This window comes from Falco peregrinus, chromosome 12 (assembly GCF_023634155.1).
Source record: "Falco peregrinus isolate bFalPer1 chromosome 12, bFalPer1.pri, whole genome shotgun sequence".
NCBI lineage: Eukaryota > Metazoa > Chordata > Aves > Falconiformes > Falconidae > Falco > Falco peregrinus.
This window is the reverse complement of record NC_073732.1, coordinates 1,244,657-1,263,124: the sequence shown is the minus strand read 5'-3', so window position 1 is coordinate 1,263,124 and position 18,468 is coordinate 1,244,657. Positions and strand designations below refer to the sequence as shown.

Genomic DNA, 18,468 nt, shown 5'->3' with positions numbered 1-18,468 from the left:
GATCCACCCTCTTCCCTCCCCGGTGGTAAACAGCTTCTCCAGCTAACGCCTCACACCGGGAGAGCTCTCCCTCCAGCTGCTCTGCATCTCGGGCGGTCCCGGCCCTCCACTGTTTAACCAGTGCTTCCTTATCCGCATGACTTCAATAGGGTCTGGCCAGAGCTTCAGGAACAAAAATTAATGTTCTCTGGCCACAAGATCCCCTCTCCATTTCTCATCCACACAGGAGTCACCTCTCTGCTCCAGACCAGCCTGGCTGGACTACTCTACACCGTCATCCCAGGTCAGGATTGGGTGAAGATGAAGGTGGTGGATCCACCTTTCACCTGCAGGACCACGTGCTGGGATGGGGCTTTGAATGTAGGACTTGCTGACTGGAGGGTGTAGAGCTTGTTCTGCTTCAAGGGTTTACTTTGAAGTGTTTCACTTCCACTTTGTCCCTGTCTGGGAGGGTTTCCCGTGTTACACCCCACGTCATTGCTCTCTGGCTTTTTGTCAGCACAAAGTTCCAGCCTGGGACTTTGTCCTCTCCTGTTGGGCTGCCGTGGGTGGCAGATACCTTCTTGGTGCTAGCCTGTCTGCTGACACCCCTTCAGGATGTGGCTGGAGAGCTCATGCTGGTCCCTGTGACCCTTCTTCCCTCTTTTTTGGTGTTTGCCTTTCTCCTTCTGCTTTTCTGTGGTCTCCAGGTTGTTCCACACCTGCCCTTGCACTGCCAGGGCTCCGTTTTCTCCTCCTTCACCTCCAGCCTCTTCTCTTCTGCTGTTTGCCAGCATCTCTCCCATCTCTTAGGCTTTTAGATACCTAGCTGTGTCTTCTGACTGGTGCTATCCTCCCTCGCAGGAGAAGCTTCCCAAGAAGCCATCCTCTTCTTCTACCTAAATTCTCTTGCAATGGATAGACCTGGCTCTGTGTCCTCCTCTACTCCACAAAAAGTGCTCCACCCCCCTACACCATGTGCATCCTCTGTGTCGGGTGGACAATTTTCATTCTTTTTCTGCTTTGTGGGTGTTTTTTTTTCTTTCCACACAATGGGTAAGGGCTTTGGGTGCTACCACCATTTCAAATAAATGTTAATAATTAGTGTTGCTGCTCTCCTAGCCAAGGACATAAGGAATTTGTCAGCCCTGCAGTACCTTTGATCCCCCATTCATCATCTCGGTCTTCCCACCGTTATCTTTGTGGGACATGCTTCCGGTATTCAGCAAATATTTGATTTCCTGTGGATTTAAATGAAAAGACATTCCCCCCTTCCCTCCCCCCCCCCCCCCCCTTTTTTTTTTTAATGATTTTAAAATACTTTTGGCACCATGTGGATGCATTCCATTCCAAGAAAAATAAAGGAAAACTTTTCTGACTAAATATAGATCAAACGACACTTGTGAGCTGCCTCTTGCATCCCCGGCTGAGAGCACTTTCCTCTCCCAGGCCACCCGGGCTCTTTTGACCACGCTTCTGCCCTGCCCTGCAAACTCTCCGTGTTCCCCCCTCCGCTCCAGGCAAGCGCTGCCTCCGTTGGCTGCTGGCTCAGCTCACAGCCTGGCTCAAGGGGAAGATGCTGTTTTTAGAATACCACAGAGGTGTTCCAGTAGTGAGACTACATTGTGCATATTTCATCCTTACCCTCTGGGGCTTTTAAAGCCTTTTTTAAACTTTTTCTTGCAACACCCCTTGGAGCAGGTTCTGTTAATTGACTTTACAGCTGAGCGTATCCAAGGGGACGACTGGAAATAGCTGGGGTCTCAGGTAGCCTAAGCCAGCACGGCTCCCTTTCAGCTGGTTGGCTCTAACATGGTCTCAGGAGCGTCCACCCAGTCTATGCAAAGTCAAGGCTGTCTCATCCATCACTGTACGACTCCCAGTGCAATGGGCCCTCCTCGGGTTGGAGGGGTAACCTTGAGGGCCACGCAAGGGTTGTCACAGGGCAAATACCAATGAATCTTAATGACAGTAAAGCAGAGAAAAGAAACAAACAGTGCTCCTTGTCCTCTCTTCTGGACGCTGCATTGTTCATTTTGCAAAGCTGAGTTCATCATGGATCCAGGGCTGAGCCTTTCAGCAGATCTGTTGCATATCAGAGGTGCAGCCGTGTTGGCCAACTCGAGTCCACGTGCGTACGACTCTCCAATCCCTCGCACGGGGCAGGCCACCAGCAGTTACACATCAGCAGGGCACTCAGCAGGTACTAACCGGGATGGCACTTGTTTTGCCTGCAGGTGTTTGTGCTGTGCCATGGGCTTCTCCAGCTCTCCCAGCTCCTCTACAGCGCCAACTTCAAGAGCAGCCTCACTACCATTGAGAAGCGCTTTGGGCTCTCCAGTCTCTCTTCAGGTTTCATCTCCAGCTTGCACGAGGTAACTGGTGAGAAGCTTGTGCAGGGGCCCTACGGGGTGGCCAGAATGTCGGGGGGACCTTCCCAGAATAGGGTCTCAGGGTTGTTCACACCCAGGGCTTCCTTGGTCATTCCTATACATGCTAGGTGAAGCAGCTGTTGCTCTGCACTTGGAAACATCTTCATACCTCATTTTTGCTGTACCATACACCAGGAGGTTGAACGTAGGGTATGTGGTGGGGACGTGGCCTCGGAGGGCAGCTGCAGAAAGCAGGTTGTTTCGGAGGAGTCCACTCCACCTTGGGATGCCGTGCACATCCAGCAGAGACATGACTGGGAGACAGAAAACATGCAGTGTGGTTCCTCTCCACTGATCGCAGTTAACAGCTGTTGTGAAGAAGAGCTTTTTATTATGAGTAGTATCCACACAACTACATCTCTGTGAGCAATTTCCAGTAGAAGTATCTATTTTCGTAGGTTTCTCACTGGCTTTGGGAAAGAGCCTGGCCTGAATCATTCCAAACTTTCTCTAAAAGGAGACCCTGGCCAGCTGTCTCTCCAAGATCTAGTCCTTTTCTCCAGTGGTCTCAGCTCCTCATGGCCCTGCAGCAAAGTAGTGACTTTCACTGACATATTGCTGACCTGGCTGAGGATTTTCCCACAAACACTTTCTAATCACTTGTCTCTGGAGTAAGTTTTCTAGTTTACCTTGTCATGAATTGTATCCTTCCTGGTAGCTCTTCAAGGCCAGCTAGGAAAAGACCTGCTGGCAGAGACTTTCTTTTGGTGGCACAGACCAGGAAGTGCTTGGTGGCAACCCACCACCATGCCCACAGCTGGTCTTGCATGGGATCCACCGAGAGGCTGGGCACTGGGGATCCTCCTGGGTCCTTGGGGAAGTAGATGCCCAGGTCTTACCTCAACCAGCACCTACATCTGGCATTAAAAAGGCTGGCTCAAAGTCTGCTGAGACCAGTGAAGGACTTCCCACTGATTGTGGCTAGGTCCAAGCCATGCAAAGAAAGGGACTCAGTATGGACAGTACAACATTGGTAATAATGAACTGGTATAATTAAGCCCTGCGGAGTGTCTCAGAGCTGTAACCCACGTGCTCCTGACCCACCAGAGAACTTAGGCTGATGAGAATTAATGCCTGGAGAAGTGATACCAAAGCAAACGTCATGCAGGGCTGTTACTGCAAGAATATAAAGGGGAAAAGGACTGGAGCAGGACGTCTGCCATGCTGTTAAGGAGTAGCAGCTTGTAGACAACAGATACGGCTTTATTCCTCTGCTTTCTGAGAGAACTTTCTGTGCTTTACTCCAACTCTGTTTGAGCTGCCTGGTCTGTCCCACCTTTTTGCACTGATGGCTGCAGCAATTCCAAGAACAAAAACCACAAAGAGACAAATGAAAGAGCCCATGTAAACATAAATAAAAAGTATTCTTAGCCACACATGCTGAGGTTAAAATAATGTTTAGCTTGTCCCAAGCTGACAAAGCCAATGTAATGGTAATTTTATGGTGTTCGTCCACTTGCCTGAGAAAGCTGCATGTTTTCCCAGCTTTTGAACTGATCATACCTGCAGCTGCAAATGCCCAGAGTCACAAACATTTGCAATGAGCTGGACTTTGGGTCTGTTTAGAGTCAGGGGAATGGAGGCATCACGCTTCATTTCTTGCTGTGTTTGGGGGAAATGTTAGTTTATGCCATATCCTGTGGGGTGGGGGGCAGGTGTGGGTGCTGGAAAAAGCCCCAGCCAGGTCACAGGAGGTTGTGAAGTCACCCGTGACAGCAAGGGATGCACGTGGGTGATGGACACCCAGGAGCTGTCCCGCTGGCTTTCGATGGGGAGGGACCACTGACTTGCTGCGAATATGCAGGGTGAAGGGCTGTCCCATTCCTGCTTTTGGGGGGGTCAAACACCACCTGACAAGGGAGCTCTCCACCCACCCAAACACAGCCATTGGGGACCAGTTATAGGGTCTTGACTTCCTCCGTGATGTCTTCTGACATTCCCATTTTGCTGTGCCCTTTCCAGATCGGCAACGTGGTCCTCATCATCTTTGTCAGCTACTTCGGCAGCCGAGTTCACCGCCCACGGGTGATCGGCATGGGGGGGCTGCTGCTGGCGCTGGGGGCGTTCCTGGTTACCCTGCCCCACTTCCTATCAGACCCCTACGAATACACCGCGCTGAGCACCGGTAAGCACCTCCATCCTCACCACCATGAGCCGTCCCAGCACAAATCCTTCTCCGGTTGCTCTGGGCTGGGTTACCTGTGCCCACCCAAAAAAGACAGGCTGTATCCAGCGCGCGCACAATTTAAATGCAGTGTTTGGAGGGAAAAACTAAAGGTAGAGATTTGCTCTTTTAAGCCGGACTTCAGTATAGCTTTGCAACCCCTGCTGAACGCGACAACTGCATGTGGGATCCTTCTGCCTCTTCTGGGCATGTCGTGCCTGCTGCAGTTTCAGGTGCCAAGTGCTGCGGTCATGGTGAAGTACCTAAATTCCCCATGGATGCTCTGGGAGGCCTTCAAAGGGAGCAGTCTGTGCCTCAAGTTCAGCAGGAAGGATCTCCTCTCCAAGCTGCCCAGACACCTCTCCCTCCCACCAGTGCCCAAGGAGCTTGCTGTAGGGCTGGGACCCCTGAGAGGGCCATCACCCCACACGGGCACGCCAACCCAGGAACATTTGTGAGGAGGTTCCACGTTCAGTGGAAGAGCACATCCTTCCACGTGGATACTACAAAATATACCTGAAAACTAATCGTGTAATTAGCTTAATCTGTTATTTTAAATATGCTTCTCTCCTGGCTGTGCCCCCCCGTGTCTCTTCAGACGGCGAGGCACACAGTGTCCCTGCTCTCCACACAGGTGGTGTGTCCCTCCAACCAGCTCCTGGGCACCCTGGCAATAGGTTTGCTCTCTGTAGCATCAAAAGGACCCCAGCTGCAGCTCTAACACTGTGATGACAGCATTGTTATCAACAACGGCATGTCATTTAGTGGTCCAAAAAGCCAGCCAGGGAGAGAATGTGAAACCAGCTGCGAGCAGAGTGTGCTGCTGGAGGGGCAGCAAACGGGGGCAGAAGCCCTGGGGTGCAGGAGATGCTGGTTCTGCTGCTGCTGCCCCGTGTGACTGTGGGCAAAGCAGTTCACTTCTGGCTTTTTTTGGGCACTGGTGCATTTACGGAGGGGAGTCAATGGCTCCACGGTACTTGCTACTGAGGCTTTGCACTTTTCTGAGCGCTGAGCTTGATTCATGCCAGAACAGCTCTTGCTGTACCGGCCTTGTTCGGATGGCACTTCTCTGCTCGAGGAAGCAGTTCCTCTGACTGATGAGAAGGCTTGCAAGTGTGCTCTCGGTGTGTGTGCATGCCTCGTGGCACCAGCGAGGTGCCGACCTTCTTCTCCTCTCCCCTGGCTTCTGTGCTTGACAAAAGACGTCGCTCAGTCCTGCTGCCAAGAGCTGTGCAGCACAGGGGAGAAGAGCGGCGCGCAGCCCTGCTGAGCACCCAGGCTGGGCGCAGTCCAGCTGGTGGCCACCTGCAGCCCAAAGCCTTTTGGAAAGGGAAGGAGCATCCTCGTTACTGGGGTCACAGAGGTATTGCAGCGTGAGAAGTGAGGCTGTTTCCCTGCTGCTGAGCATGTGGGTGATGGAGCAGAGTTAAGGTCTCCTGTCCCCAGGGCCTGTTTTGCTCTAGCCACTGAGCCGTACGACCCATACTAAGGGGGGCTACTGGTTTAACTGGGCGGGCTTTGGGAACAAGCTAGTACAGCTCCAGGTTCTGTGCCGAATGCAGGTATGCAGCAGAGTCTGCATCACACAACAAGGCTGGATTTGGTCTTCCCAAAGTGACCTCAGGCCCTAAATCCTCGGGATGCCAATGAGCCTTAGCGCCCCTGGGGACTGGCCCCTCTGAAAACCCGAGGTCACCTCAGCTCTGTGCCAGGTCGCTCCCCCTGCGCCTGTGCCACCGAGGGGGATGGCAGCGGTCACAGCAGTGCCAGCCTGGGAAAGCCTTCCACTTGGAGTTAGAAGGTGCTTTCTCCTGGAAAGGCTCAGAGCCCCGTGCATGGCATCGCAGCCTGATCCTCTCGGCTCAGGGAGCCTTGGCTGTGCCGGAGAGCTGCTGGGTGGCCTTAGGCAAGTTGCTGCCTTTAGTTGGGTCCTGTCTTCACTGCAGCTCAATAGGATGCAAAGCCCAGATGGGGAGCAAAGCACAGCAAGGGCAGAGCTGCTCAACAGGTGCCTGACAGTCACTGCTCCCACCAAAGGGTTAGAGATCCTCTGGCTTTGCTCTACCACATCAGTTCTGGGAAATCTGGCACTTCCATTGTTGATCTGCAAGCCCAGATCCCACTAACCATTATTAAAAATGATGGCCCAGTGTGGGGCTGAGTGTGCCAGTGCTCATGCAGGAATAAGAAGACTGACTCTCTGCTGGCTTGCAGCTGCCTCGCTGCTATGCAGACTGAAGTGTCTTTGTGCTTTTCAAGTCAGATGGTTTGGAGAGTGGGTCAGCCATCAGATGCCAGGTTTTCTGAGAGCTTACAGTCCTGCTTCAGGCTGTGAACTGGTCTAGAACCAGGACAGGGGCTGCTATCACTGCAAAGGAAACAAGTCAAAGGAGCAGGTATCATCCTGCTCCCTGCATGGAGCTGTGCGTGTCTTGTCCTGGTATTTCCAGCCCATGAAGATACTCCAGTCCTGTCTGGAGTTTGCATGGCAGTCTTGAGCAGGGTGAAGACCTCTCCATGTCCAGATGGTATGAAGAAGTAGGGTCCTTGCTTTGGGAGGTGGTGGGCTGCTCCTGAGCAGGGATGGCAACAGAGATTCAGGGGCAGGGTGTCCTGCTCAGGGCAGCGAGGTCACCCCAGAGAGCATCACTCCCTGTTACTGGCTGGGTACCACAAGGGAGCAAAGACCATTGATAACAAAAAGCCAGCCATGGGCTGGGTTTACCCTCGTTGAACCGAGAGCAGCCTCGCTCCATGGCGTGCCATCTGGCATGAGAGGTTTCTGTGGCTTTTGTTTTTGCTGTGGTAAGATCTTTATTAGAAAAGGAGGCTCCTTCTATCTGGCAACGTGGACTCTGTAGACAACGTGCCTTCAAATGGACTTACATAAGGATTTTTGTGGTGACCTACTATTAGGAATGTGCTGCCGCGCTATGCCAATGAAAACCCCATATCACCTGATAAATATTTGGTTTTGGTTTGTGTCTGTTTGCTCAGAAGTGTAGAAAATCCAGAGTTATTGCATTAACAAGAAAGAGGTGATAGGAATGTTGAACCAATTACAAATAATGAAAAAAAAAAAAAAGAAAAAACAAAAGCTGGAGTAGGAGGAGCTAGCAAGGAAAGGCCAGGACGCTCTGTTTGCTCTGTAACCCCTTCATTTTGCATGAAAGCCAGCTTTTTCCACCTGTGAATATTTAGGGTTTTCCACTGGCTTTGACACCATCTGTCCAAAGACTTTTGTGGGTCGGCTGGTCCCCGCGCTGCCGCAGCTTGGCAGGAGAGCTTTTTATCCTCTGCGGGCAGCTGGAATGCAGCTCGCGGGAGCTGGGCTGCAGGCTGGCCCTTCGCAGGAGAAACTAATGTGCTTCCTTCCTCTCTGGCCAGCTTGTCTTTAAAAGTATGATAAAACCCACAGCCTCGTCATTTGCTACGCTGACCTCAGTATAATACCCCAAAGGAAGGGAAAGATGACGAGAACTGCTAAATAAAACGAGCAATCCATCTGAAATCCAGCAGTGAGTGCCTACTCAGCAAACCTGGGTGATTTCCCAGGTTTAGTGTGGGAGGAGGCAGGGGACATGCCCAGCGTTGTAACATTCATTATTTTCCCCTTTCAGGTAACAAAAGCCAGGCCCAGGCTGAACTCTGCTATGCAGAGAATAAGTTTGTGTGCCCGAACACCACCCAGGATCCCCAGAAGGAGGCCAGCAGCATATGGACAATGATGGTCATTGCCCAGCTGCTGGCTGGAATTGGGACAGTTCCCATCCAGCCCTTTGGAATATCCTACGTAGACGACTTTGCAGAAGCAAACAATTCCCCGCTGTACGTTGGTAAGTGGGACCATTGCTGTGTGTTGTTGTGTATCCTCTGGACCTTAGAGGTGAGGTGTAGAGGTGCTCATCTGGAGAGGATGATCTGTGGACATGGGCTGAGTGGCCAGCGTGACTCAGATGCGATCCTCCCCCATTAAAAGGCTGGGCTGTCTCTCCCCTTGACGGTCAGCTCTTCTCTGTAGGGTCATATGGAAGCTGTGGGTCGTAGGAAGCCAAAAAATCAGAGAAAGGAGGTCAGATGGATGGGCTGGGTCTTCTCCCTTGCGTCTGTGAGAGCTTATGCCATCCATGGGGGGAAACAGCAGTAAGGAAACCTTCTCAGAGGCTGCCTCCTGCTCTCATCGAGCATCAGTTGATCACAGTTCAACCAGAGGTGTGACAGCCTGCAGGAGCCAATTAACACAGGGTTTGGATCAAGGGTTCAAGATCGGCATGTCTCCCATGAGATCAGTCCGTGCCCGGTGGGGGCTCCCAGGCTCCGGAGGACTGCTTCATTGCAAAGAGGTAGGAGCTGGCTGCCATGTTACAAGATATTTTTGTCCTCTGGATGGCAATCCCCATCTGGCACTGGCCTGCCTACGTGAGCTTCAAGCTCAGCCCATAAGCTATTTACAAACTCAATTCCTCCTGGTGACGAACAATGTCTTTAAAGCAGCCAAAGGCATCAGCGTGATTTAAGAGTCCAAAGCGGATGTTCCAAAATAAGGTAAGCCCTAATGGAGAAGGAAAGCCTTCAGAGTTAGACTCCCAAGGACAGGCTTTGGACAAACACCGGAGTGCTTGGCAGGGTCTCCAGACCCACCCAGGTGTGCTTTGCTCCAGGCTCCTGCTGGGAAGGGCTGCTGCACCACCAGCGTTTCCTGTGCGGCCAGTACTCGCTCTTCTCAGCTCAGATACAGTGGTCTGGACTGGCAGAAGGAGGGACAGGGCACCCTCGGCTTCCCCGCGTGATGAGGGATCACTGTTCCCAGGACCTCTGAGTGCCCTTTGGAGCCCCAAGTTGGCAGGTCCTGAAGATGAAGGAAAATGGGACTGGCTTGTTCTTTATACTATGGGGGGGTCACTTTAGGGCCATGGAATGTCCATGTCAGGGGGGATGGCTACTGGGAGCCTGGATTGCCTCAATACAACGTAAATACCATTGCCCTTCGAGTCTTGTTTCATTTTAGGTCTCAGCATCTTCCTGTGAAAAGGAACACTACTGTCTGTGCATGAGGTTAAATATTCCTTCTCTAAAGACCCTGCCCTTCAATACTTCGGTTTATATTACAGAAACAAAAGCACTGCCTTGCTTAATTAAAAAAAAAAAAAAAAGAAAAAAAAAAGTGTTTTTAAAATAGTTGCACAGCTGAGGCATAGCAGTGGATCAGGCACTTTCATACCCAGTGTGCTCAAATGCTCCAGATCAGCAAAATGCACAGAAATGGGCACTGCAGCTCAAGCAAACTGTCTCCCTTTCAGCATCTCAAGAAGGTTGTGCAAAGAGTTTCTTTCAGGGAGGGAACCTGAATCTTTTCATTCTAAAGGAGCCAAAGGGAAACATTTTGACCTTACGGGTTAGGTCCAAGTTCTCTATTTTTTGAACAAGGATAGTTCAGCTGAACCAAGTGTGATCTGTTGGCCTTTTTGCTGTCAGCATCGTTCACCTCCCCTGGTTTGCACCAAATGTTTTCACTTGGATGTAAGGCTTTTAAGGTCTCCATCACCTGCAGGAGTCCAGAGTGCCACTGCCCTGCTGCTTTCTCCCTTCATCACCGTGAATCAGGGATGTTGACAGTGTAGCTGACAACTTTTAGTGCATCAGCGAAGCTGTGATGGCAGCAGAGCAGACGGATTTTTTTCTGCAGGCAGCTGCTTGCCTTCCTCATAATCCTGTTAGCTAAACACCACGCTCAGCACCTGAGCAATGGGGATCTGCTGCTTGATAAAAGATGGTTTTTTGCTCTGCACGTTGTAACACCATTCCTGCCTGACATAGGAAGACAAAAGCCAGATCTGCATTGAAGCTACCATTCCCTGCTCACACGGGCACTCTCTGCTCCCTTTTTTCAGCAATCCTCTTCGCCATTGCTGTGTTTGGCCCTGCTTTTGGATACTTGTTGGGATCCGTGGTGCTGCGGCTCTTTGTGGATATTGGAAGAGTTGATATTGGTGAGTATTTCTCAAGTAGCGATGGTCCTCCTAAAAGCCTTATGTGAGTCAGAAGCTCACTCTGGGATGACTGGTGGCAGAAGCCACCAGTCCCATGACCCACAAAACCCACTCCTCGGGAAAGACCTGAACCTGGAATAGCACCCCCAGCACATTCCTTCACTCTGTCTCCCCGTGAGGAAGGCTACGGATAGTCCTGGAGCCACTACGGAAGCAGAGCCCTGTGGTAGGGACATTTCAGTGTCCTACTCATGGTGCTGCACGGAAGCACTGGTGGTCACTGCTGGGGTCTGCCCACTGCTGCCATGCTGAGGAAGTAGCACACTACCCCGGCACAGTGGTGGAGAGGAGCAGAGGCATCTGAAGCATCCAGGGATGAAGACAACCACAGGGCAACCACTGTCCGATGGGTGCACGGGAAGGCTTGATTCTGCCCATCGTCCTCCCCACCACCCTTCACCAGCATCTGCAGAGGGGGACCGAGCCAGTGCCAGCGCGGGGCTTATTTTCTTTATCTGGTGCATGCTTATTATTTCTGGTAACTTAATCACTGAAGAATTCTCCACAGCTTCATCATTAATGTGGCTTTTCCTGAGTTTCCTTAGAGAGATCAGAGCTCGCCTGACATTTTTGTCCGGTGCCTGATAAGAATAATAAATGAAACTGGGGCAGGAAATGGCAAAAAGCCTTGGCTTGCTCCCCGCGGCGGCAGACGGATTTAGCAGTCTCTGCCCAGTCGCTCCATGATGACGTTCAAGCTCCAGAGTGGAGTGGTCCTGTTTGGGGAAGTGGGGCGATTGTTTCAGTGGGGTGTGGGCTCCTCTCCTGCCGCACCCTGGCACGGGGCTCCCACCCGGAGACTGCTGCTGGTTCCTTTCCCAGCCACCATGTCCCGGCAATGGGGAGATGCGGTCCCCATGCCAAGCCAAGCAATCTGTCAACCTCCCGTGAGCATCGCTTGGCCCAGCCGAAGGATGTCTGTACTGGAGACGGAGTGGCTCTCACCTTCTCCTCCTTTTTCCGGAGAAGGCGCCCAGAGTTTCTTCCACTCGGAAACCAGGCTCATTAGCAGCACTCTTCTGCCAGCACGGGTCCTTCCCTTGGTCTCTGCAAGCAGAGAGTGACCAAGCCAGGAACAATGGGAGAGCAGTTTTTTCCAGGAAAGGGGCTGTGGCATTTCCCAGTCCCTGTCTCGATTCAGCATCCCTGGCAGGCGGCGCGGTCCAAGCCCACCGTACACCCCAGGCAGAGGAGGATGGAGTTGGGTCCCCACAGCTGCCACCTTACTGGCTGGCTCGACAGGGAAGAGTTGAACCTGGGCCATCAACATACTTTGATGCTGACTAAATCCATCCTACAGTCATCTGGGAGGCTCAGCACAGTTTGGATGGGGAGTGGCGGTGCAGGTTCCTGGCCAAAGGAAGGGAGGTCAAACACTGTCAGGGCTGGTCTTGCTACCAGTGCTGGTGGGACCTCCCATCTCCAGCCATTTGCTCTTCCACACTGGTGAAGAGTCTCTTGGAGTGTGCCCACACGGACCCTTTGTGCTTCACCAGTCCGTGTTTGCACAGGTGTTTGCCCTTTTCACCCCCAGGCGTGCAGAAGCAGAGCTCTTATGATGGGTCCTTGTGTCTTGCAGCTACAGTGGCCCTGACGCCAAGGGACCAGCGGTGGATCGGAGCCTGGTGGCTGGGACTGCTGATCTCCTCAGGCTGCTTGGTGCTCACATCCATTCCTTATTTCTTTTTCCCTCGGTACATGCTGAAAGGAGAGGTGAGACCTCATCTCCAGAGGGCCAGAACATTTCAGTGGCAGGGCTGCGCTCGGGGAGGGAATACCTGTCTCCAGAGGAGAGGGGTGGGAGGGAGGAAGGGAGCCCAGCAACCCTCCTCAGGTGTGGTTACAACTCCTCACAAGTTTTCTGGGCAAGCTTTGTGCCTCTAACACATGAAGGACGAGACCCTTTACTTCCTGACCATTAGCTGGAAAGCCAGAACCACCACAGCTCAGCGGACCAAACCCAGACTTCACATCCTTCCCGCTAGCTGCATTGGCAGCATCTGTTGGGAAGGCTTTGGGTAGACCTGTGCCTTCCCTGGAGCAGTGGGAGGGCTGGGTGGCTTCTTGGGGCTCCTGCATGCTGTCCTCCTTGGTAAGGGGTCTGTCCGTGGGGGTTTGACACCCCCGGGGTGTCTGACCCAGTTCTGCTGGTGATGGCTGTATCTTAATGCCCCATTGCAACACCCTCTGCAAGGACCTCCTCCCCTGACGCGGCAGCAGCAGCAGCGGTGGCAACCCCTGCTCGGAGCCGAGCGTCCCCAAGGAACAGCACTGGGATAAAGCTGGGCAGAAGACTTTGATAAATGGGCTTTTGTTTTGAGGAAAAATTGCGGAAAAGGGACAAGTTTCCCATTAAAACAAATTTTAAAAGATGCAAAATTATTATTCAGTGTTTTCAAAGCAAAGCCCCACTGGTTTAGTTTCAAAAGTAGTTTCGTTTTGTTTTGTTTTGAAATAGTTTAATCATTGATTCTTTAAAGGTCAAAATCAAACCCCAAATATTTCATTATTATAGCTAGAGGACTCATCAGACTTGAGCCGACCTGTCTCCAACTTCCATTGTCAGACTTTTTGCAGGATTAAAGAGGAGGTACCTTGCCAGGGTTCAGGCAAGGAAAGCTTCCCAAGTTCTCAAAACCCTCCTGAGCAGGACAAGCGTTTGTCTTGCAGCTCTGCTCAAGGGCTGCCGTGACTTTGGAGATAATCCACCCCCTCGCTGTAATGGGAAGGGAAACTCTCAGGCTTGGCTGGGGGTCAAAGGCATCTGGGACAGACCCTGCTCCTCCGGAGCTCGCTGCCTGCCGGGTCGGTGCCAGCCACGCACGGGTGCTGCCCTCACCGCAGGCTGCTCTTCTCTCCCTCCCCAGGACCCGAATGCGAACGCGGAGGCTGGCATGCTCAGGAAGATGGAGAAGGGGGTAGCTGACGAAACCTCTCTGCTGGAGTTTATAAAAAGTAAAGGGCTGGCACTTGAAGGCGAGGGTGATGGGGGACACCGGGCCACGCTGGGTGGGTGGGGGCCACCACGCCAGCACTGCCCCGCTGAGGGGCTTCGTGGGAGCCGTGGGGTCTGGCCACCACGCTGCGGGCGATGCCAGGGCCAGAAGCACCGCCAGGGCTGTAGCACACCCTTCCCTAAGAATGTGGGGGAGGCGGACGCAGCCTCCCCTTGCTGTGGAGCAGAGGTCTGGGGGGCCTGAATTGTTTCTGAAGGTTGGTTTGAGGATTGTAAATGGCGTGAGCGTGCTGGGAAGTGCCAGCTGGGTGGTGTAACACAGCTCCGGGAGAGGCCACGGGCTGCTGGCGCCAGTGGCCGCCGCTTTGGGAAGGTCACCGCACTGCAGCTTCTGCGGGTTTGTGTGTGTGTAGCTGAAACTGGCTTGAGTAGGGGGGTCACTGGTGAGAGAGACCAGTTTAATGCCTTCTTCCAGCTCCTAGGATGACTTCTTTCCAGCTAAAGACCCTCTCTCCTTCCCTCTCCGTCCAGCACAGCCATAACCTGGCGCTGCCAGCTCCCACTTCTCTATCTCGCTGGGCTTTGAGGAATGATGCCGGGTCTCTGGGGCACTCTGCTAGAAGGGGCAAGCTAATTAGAGACCAAATAAGCAGGCTGCTCCCGAGGAGCCTGGAGTCAGCCTGCCTCTGCTGAAAGGGCAGGGAGGACGCGATGTCCCATGGCGCTCATCAGCTGCAGGAGCGGCTCTGGTCGCACCGCCCGAGGGTACGGGCCCTGCTCCAGGAGGACAAATGCACCGGGGCTGCGAAGTGCTCCTTGTGAGTCCAGGAAGGGGGAGAGGAAGGGTAGTGGGCAGAGCCGGCCCTCCACCTCGCTTCTCACAGTGCGTTGGCCACGGTCCTGCCAGCTGCCGGGCCAGATCAGGGTGCCTCCCCTTTCATTTTCCGTGCCCTTGGACATCCCCTGCACTAACTCCCAGGGAACAGCCTAAGGGTGGGGGTTTTCACAGTACAGATTCCTGACATGAGGAACCCAGGGATAAAATACGTTTTTTCCTGCTGTTTCCCTGTAGGATTCCCAAAGATATTCCTCAGGCTGCTCCTCAACCCCCTCTTCATCCTCCTGGTGCTGGCTCAGTGCAGCTTCTCCTCCGTCATTGCGGGTCTGGCCACCTTCCTCAACAAGTTCCTGGAGAAGCAGTACGGTGCCTCCTCCTCCTACGCCAACTTCCTCATAGGTGAGTGCAGCCAGGCAGCAGCAGCCATAGGGTGAAAAATACCCATCCGACACCAAAAAATCAGAGACAAAACTCTGTCATACTCATTTTTCAGTTTTCGAAAGCAGGCATTCTTTATTTTCAGTGCCAGATGCACGGGGGAGAAGTTCCGCCCGACGTGCATATCGACTTTGTTCACTGTTTATCTTTATATAGCCAGCCTATACATATTAATGACATTTCTGAGAAATTATTAACATATTCATTACAATTCCAAAACTACTTGTCATACCTACATGCTTACTATGCACGTGTGGTCTAATGGGTCGGGGGTCCTCTGGTGGTCATTTGGGACATCTTCATCATTTCTTCATCCTCTTCCTCATCATCTTCCTCTTCTTCTTCTCTTCCTTTTCGTGACCTTCTCTTCTCCTGGCCCTGTTTCAAGCACTCTTGGGTCATGTCTTGGTTTCGGACCGGTTCTTTTCTACTGGTAGCTAAACTACACAATGCAGTGTTGTACAGCTCAGCAATGTCACGGGTACATTAGTTGCAACATTTACAATTAAGCACACTGGTAAAATTCCTCCAGTGTCACATTGGCCAGGAGCCACCTGCCCATATTCCCCAGTTTTTATAAATCCTTCAGGAGGAAGTAATGGGAAACTGATATTCGGATGACACCCAGGGATCACCTTAAGATGGTTGATGACTTCCCTGACCTGAGACGCCTGCAGGCCAGGACTCTGCTGTCTACATTTGTTCACTCTCTCTCGTGGGCCAGCAACCACTCTCATTGAAAACTTGCAGCCCCACCACGTGGGTGAAGCGGGTCTGGACCACTCGGATGCTTGGTCTTGCATCTCTCTAAGCCAGATTTCTGCGGCTTAGGTTTCTCATAGGTGCCAGCTGCCTTGGGTTTTGGCCTGTCTTGGGTAACAGTGGGGTCTCTGGGTTCTCCCAGTCACCATGAGGTCAAAGCCACTACCTCCAACCCCTGTCCACAGGGAGGTGACTGGCAGGCAGGATCCCCAGCTAATGCCATCGTTCCTCTGCAGGAGCTGTGAACCTGCCAGCAGCAGCACTTGGGATGCTCTTAGGAGGAATCATCATGAAACGTTTTGTCTTCTCCCTCCGGGCCATCCCCCGGTTTGCTGTGGTGGTGCTCGTTTTCTCCATTCTCATCTGCTTGCCCATTTTCTTCATGGGCTGCTCCACAGGGCACATCGATGGGATCTACCCCCCCAGGTAACGCAGGCACTTGCGTTGTTTTCAGCTCCTTGTTCCTCCAGCTCTTGGCCCAATTACCCATGGGGTGGGATACATGCAGGTGGAGGGGAAGAGGCAGTAGACATCACCATGCTACTGCTTGCTCCTTGATCCCACTGCGTGGGGGAGATCTAAGCGCTATACAGCACAGAAAGCTTGGGAGGGCGTTTATTCCTGATTTTCTGTACCAAACCAGCAGGGTGTATTTTGCGCTCTGGATTTCTAGGGGGAAATTAGTAACGTTAGTGCCCACGTCCACATCAACCCTACACATGGGCACCTCGTGTGCTCCCTTTGTTCCAGCTGGACATCACCTTGTTCCTCATCTGGCTGGAAACTTTCGGCTCCTCTTGCCATGTCTTTTTAAGGTGAAAATGACATTTAGACTCCACCCCAGGCTTGCTGTCAAGTACATCGTGCTCATTTCCCAACGCACTGCCAGCAAGGGGCTTTCGTACAGATGTTTCCCATTGCTCACCAGCAATAAGCCTCCTGTCCTAGGGGTATGGTGGAGGGATGAGGGACGGGGCAGTCCCTGTGCTTCACCCACTTAAAAGCCACTTAAATAGCCATGGTGAAGGAAAGCAACAGCACTCTGCCAATCCACGTGTGGGTGATGTTTATATTTTGCTCTGAGCTCCGTACAGCACGCACCGTGCACTCAGGGGCATATGGAAGCCCGCTGAGGCGCTGGCATCTCAAGCTTTCTGCATGAGAGCAAGGCTTCAGACATGAGGAGACCCCTCAGCTCAAGATCAGGTGCTGCAAGTGCTAAATTTTGAGCAGCACCTTGGCCTCTCAGCATTCACACAAGTTGACTGCCTGACTTGGCTCCAGTCTTGATGGGCTTTGCTGAGGGAGCTAGGAGCTGCTGGGGGGACTTGCATGGGAAAGGAGGCTCTTGCCTTATACTGTTTTGGAAACCTGCCCCCCTGCAATGGCAGCAGCGCATGAAGGCCTTTTGCCTGGGTCCCCAGGTAGCTGTGGGCTACGTGGATGGGTGAACCGGAGCCCAGCCCCATCCCACTGTGCCCAAAGGCAGGTCGGTCCCTGGTGCCAGCTTCCCGTAGGAGACGGACTGCGCTGCTCCAGCAGGTGAACTCCCTTGGGCAGCAAGGCAAGACAGGACAGATAATTTGATTTGTCCTCTTGACTTTCACACTGTCGTCAGGCTTGTTTGGAAACGAGCCCGCTTCCAATTTCTGTCTGAATGGTGTTTCCAGCTGGGGCTGTTCGCACATCTGTTTGCGCAGCTCTGGATGGAGCCCAGATATGTTTCTCCAGGCATTTGGCCGATTAGTTTTCAGCTGGGGCACTGTTTGGGGCTGGGGTGTGTGTGTGTGTGTGTGTGTGTGTAGTGTGTGAGTACTTGTTTGCAGACATAACATAATTACTGCTACATTCACCGTACACTTGCAAAGGTACCTGCAGGGGATCAGGGTCTGGCAGAAGGCCAGCTTGCTGCTGGCACCATCCCAGCACGAATAGGAATGGGGAAACTGGTCAACTAGTCAGAGGGATTTTTCTTCCTCCTGTCCTAGTTCTTTATTTTTTTAAAATTTTTTTTTCTCCTCCTTTTTGGCAGTACATTGAGTTCCCAGCAGCAGGTTAAGATGCCAAGTGGGTGCCACTGCTCTGAGCACATCTTTCACCCAGTGTGTGGAGAAAACAACGTGGAGTACGTCTCCCCCTGCTTCGCTGGCTGCACAAACAGCACCGCTAATTCTTCCACTCCCGAAAAAACAGTGAGTAAACCAAGGGGTTTGCAAAGCAGAGCGCACCTTGCTCACTGGTGACGGTGGAGCTAGTGATGCTGTAGGAACCTGAGAAATGCAGTAACGGGGCAGAGCCTTTTTGACACAGTAAGCGGGGAGGACTACTGGAGATGAAGTCCTGAGGTGTGAGAGAGAATTGCTGCAATGCCCTGGGAGTCTGCTTGGAGAAATGGGGATGGCAGCACATCCCATTGCAGGCTCCCACAGTCGTGCCTTAAAATAGGAGCTGATGCTCTTGTCAGTCTTCTGCAAAGTGATGTGGTCTGGTGCGTCACTAAAAACCCTGCTCTTGGCTTTGGGAGCTTTACATTTGTTTCTTCCAAATGTTTCCAACAGATCTACAAGAACTGTTCCCTGATCCCTGCTGGGAACGGTCTGTCCTTCGCCAAGACAGGCTCCTGTCCACTCAGCTGCTCCCACATGCTCCTTCCTGCCGTATTCCTCATCTCCTTTGCTGCCCTGGTAGCCTGCCTGTCCCACAACCCCCTCTACATGATGGTTTTACGGTGAGCAGTGGGCAGTTACGGTGAGCAGTGGGCAGGGGCGGGTCGCAAGGCACTGGGGGAAGCATGATGTGATGGGTTCCCCATGCTGGGGACCAATGGAGCCTCTCAAACGTGCAACCAG

The 18,468-nt window shown here is 52.6% G+C and overlaps 1 protein-coding gene across 2 annotated transcripts in view; it reads left to right on the top strand.

Annotated features, from left to right (window-relative positions):
* Positions 1-18,468, top strand: part of SLCO2A1 (solute carrier organic anion transporter family member 2A1) — a 33,998-nt gene that overhangs the window by 10,433 nt on the left and 5,097 nt on the right. The window contains exons 2-11 of one of the 2 annotated variants that reach the window (XM_005241561.3): positions 2,217-2,354; positions 4,374-4,536; positions 8,196-8,411; positions 10,467-10,565; positions 12,205-12,338; positions 13,493-13,580; positions 14,654-14,818; positions 15,856-16,045; positions 17,652-17,811; positions 18,178-18,347. In XM_005241561.3, coding sequence (XP_005241618.1) covers positions 2,217-2,354; positions 4,374-4,536; positions 8,196-8,411; positions 10,467-10,565; positions 12,205-12,338; positions 13,493-13,580; positions 14,654-14,818; positions 15,856-16,045; positions 17,652-17,811; positions 18,178-18,347 — 1,523 coding nt within the window. The remainder of the gene's footprint in view (positions 1-2,216; positions 2,355-4,373; positions 4,537-8,195; positions 8,412-10,466; positions 10,566-12,204; positions 12,339-13,492; positions 13,581-14,653; positions 14,819-15,855; positions 16,046-17,651; positions 17,812-18,177; positions 18,348-18,468) is intronic. The other variant, XM_027792711.2, reaches the window with a different exon arrangement.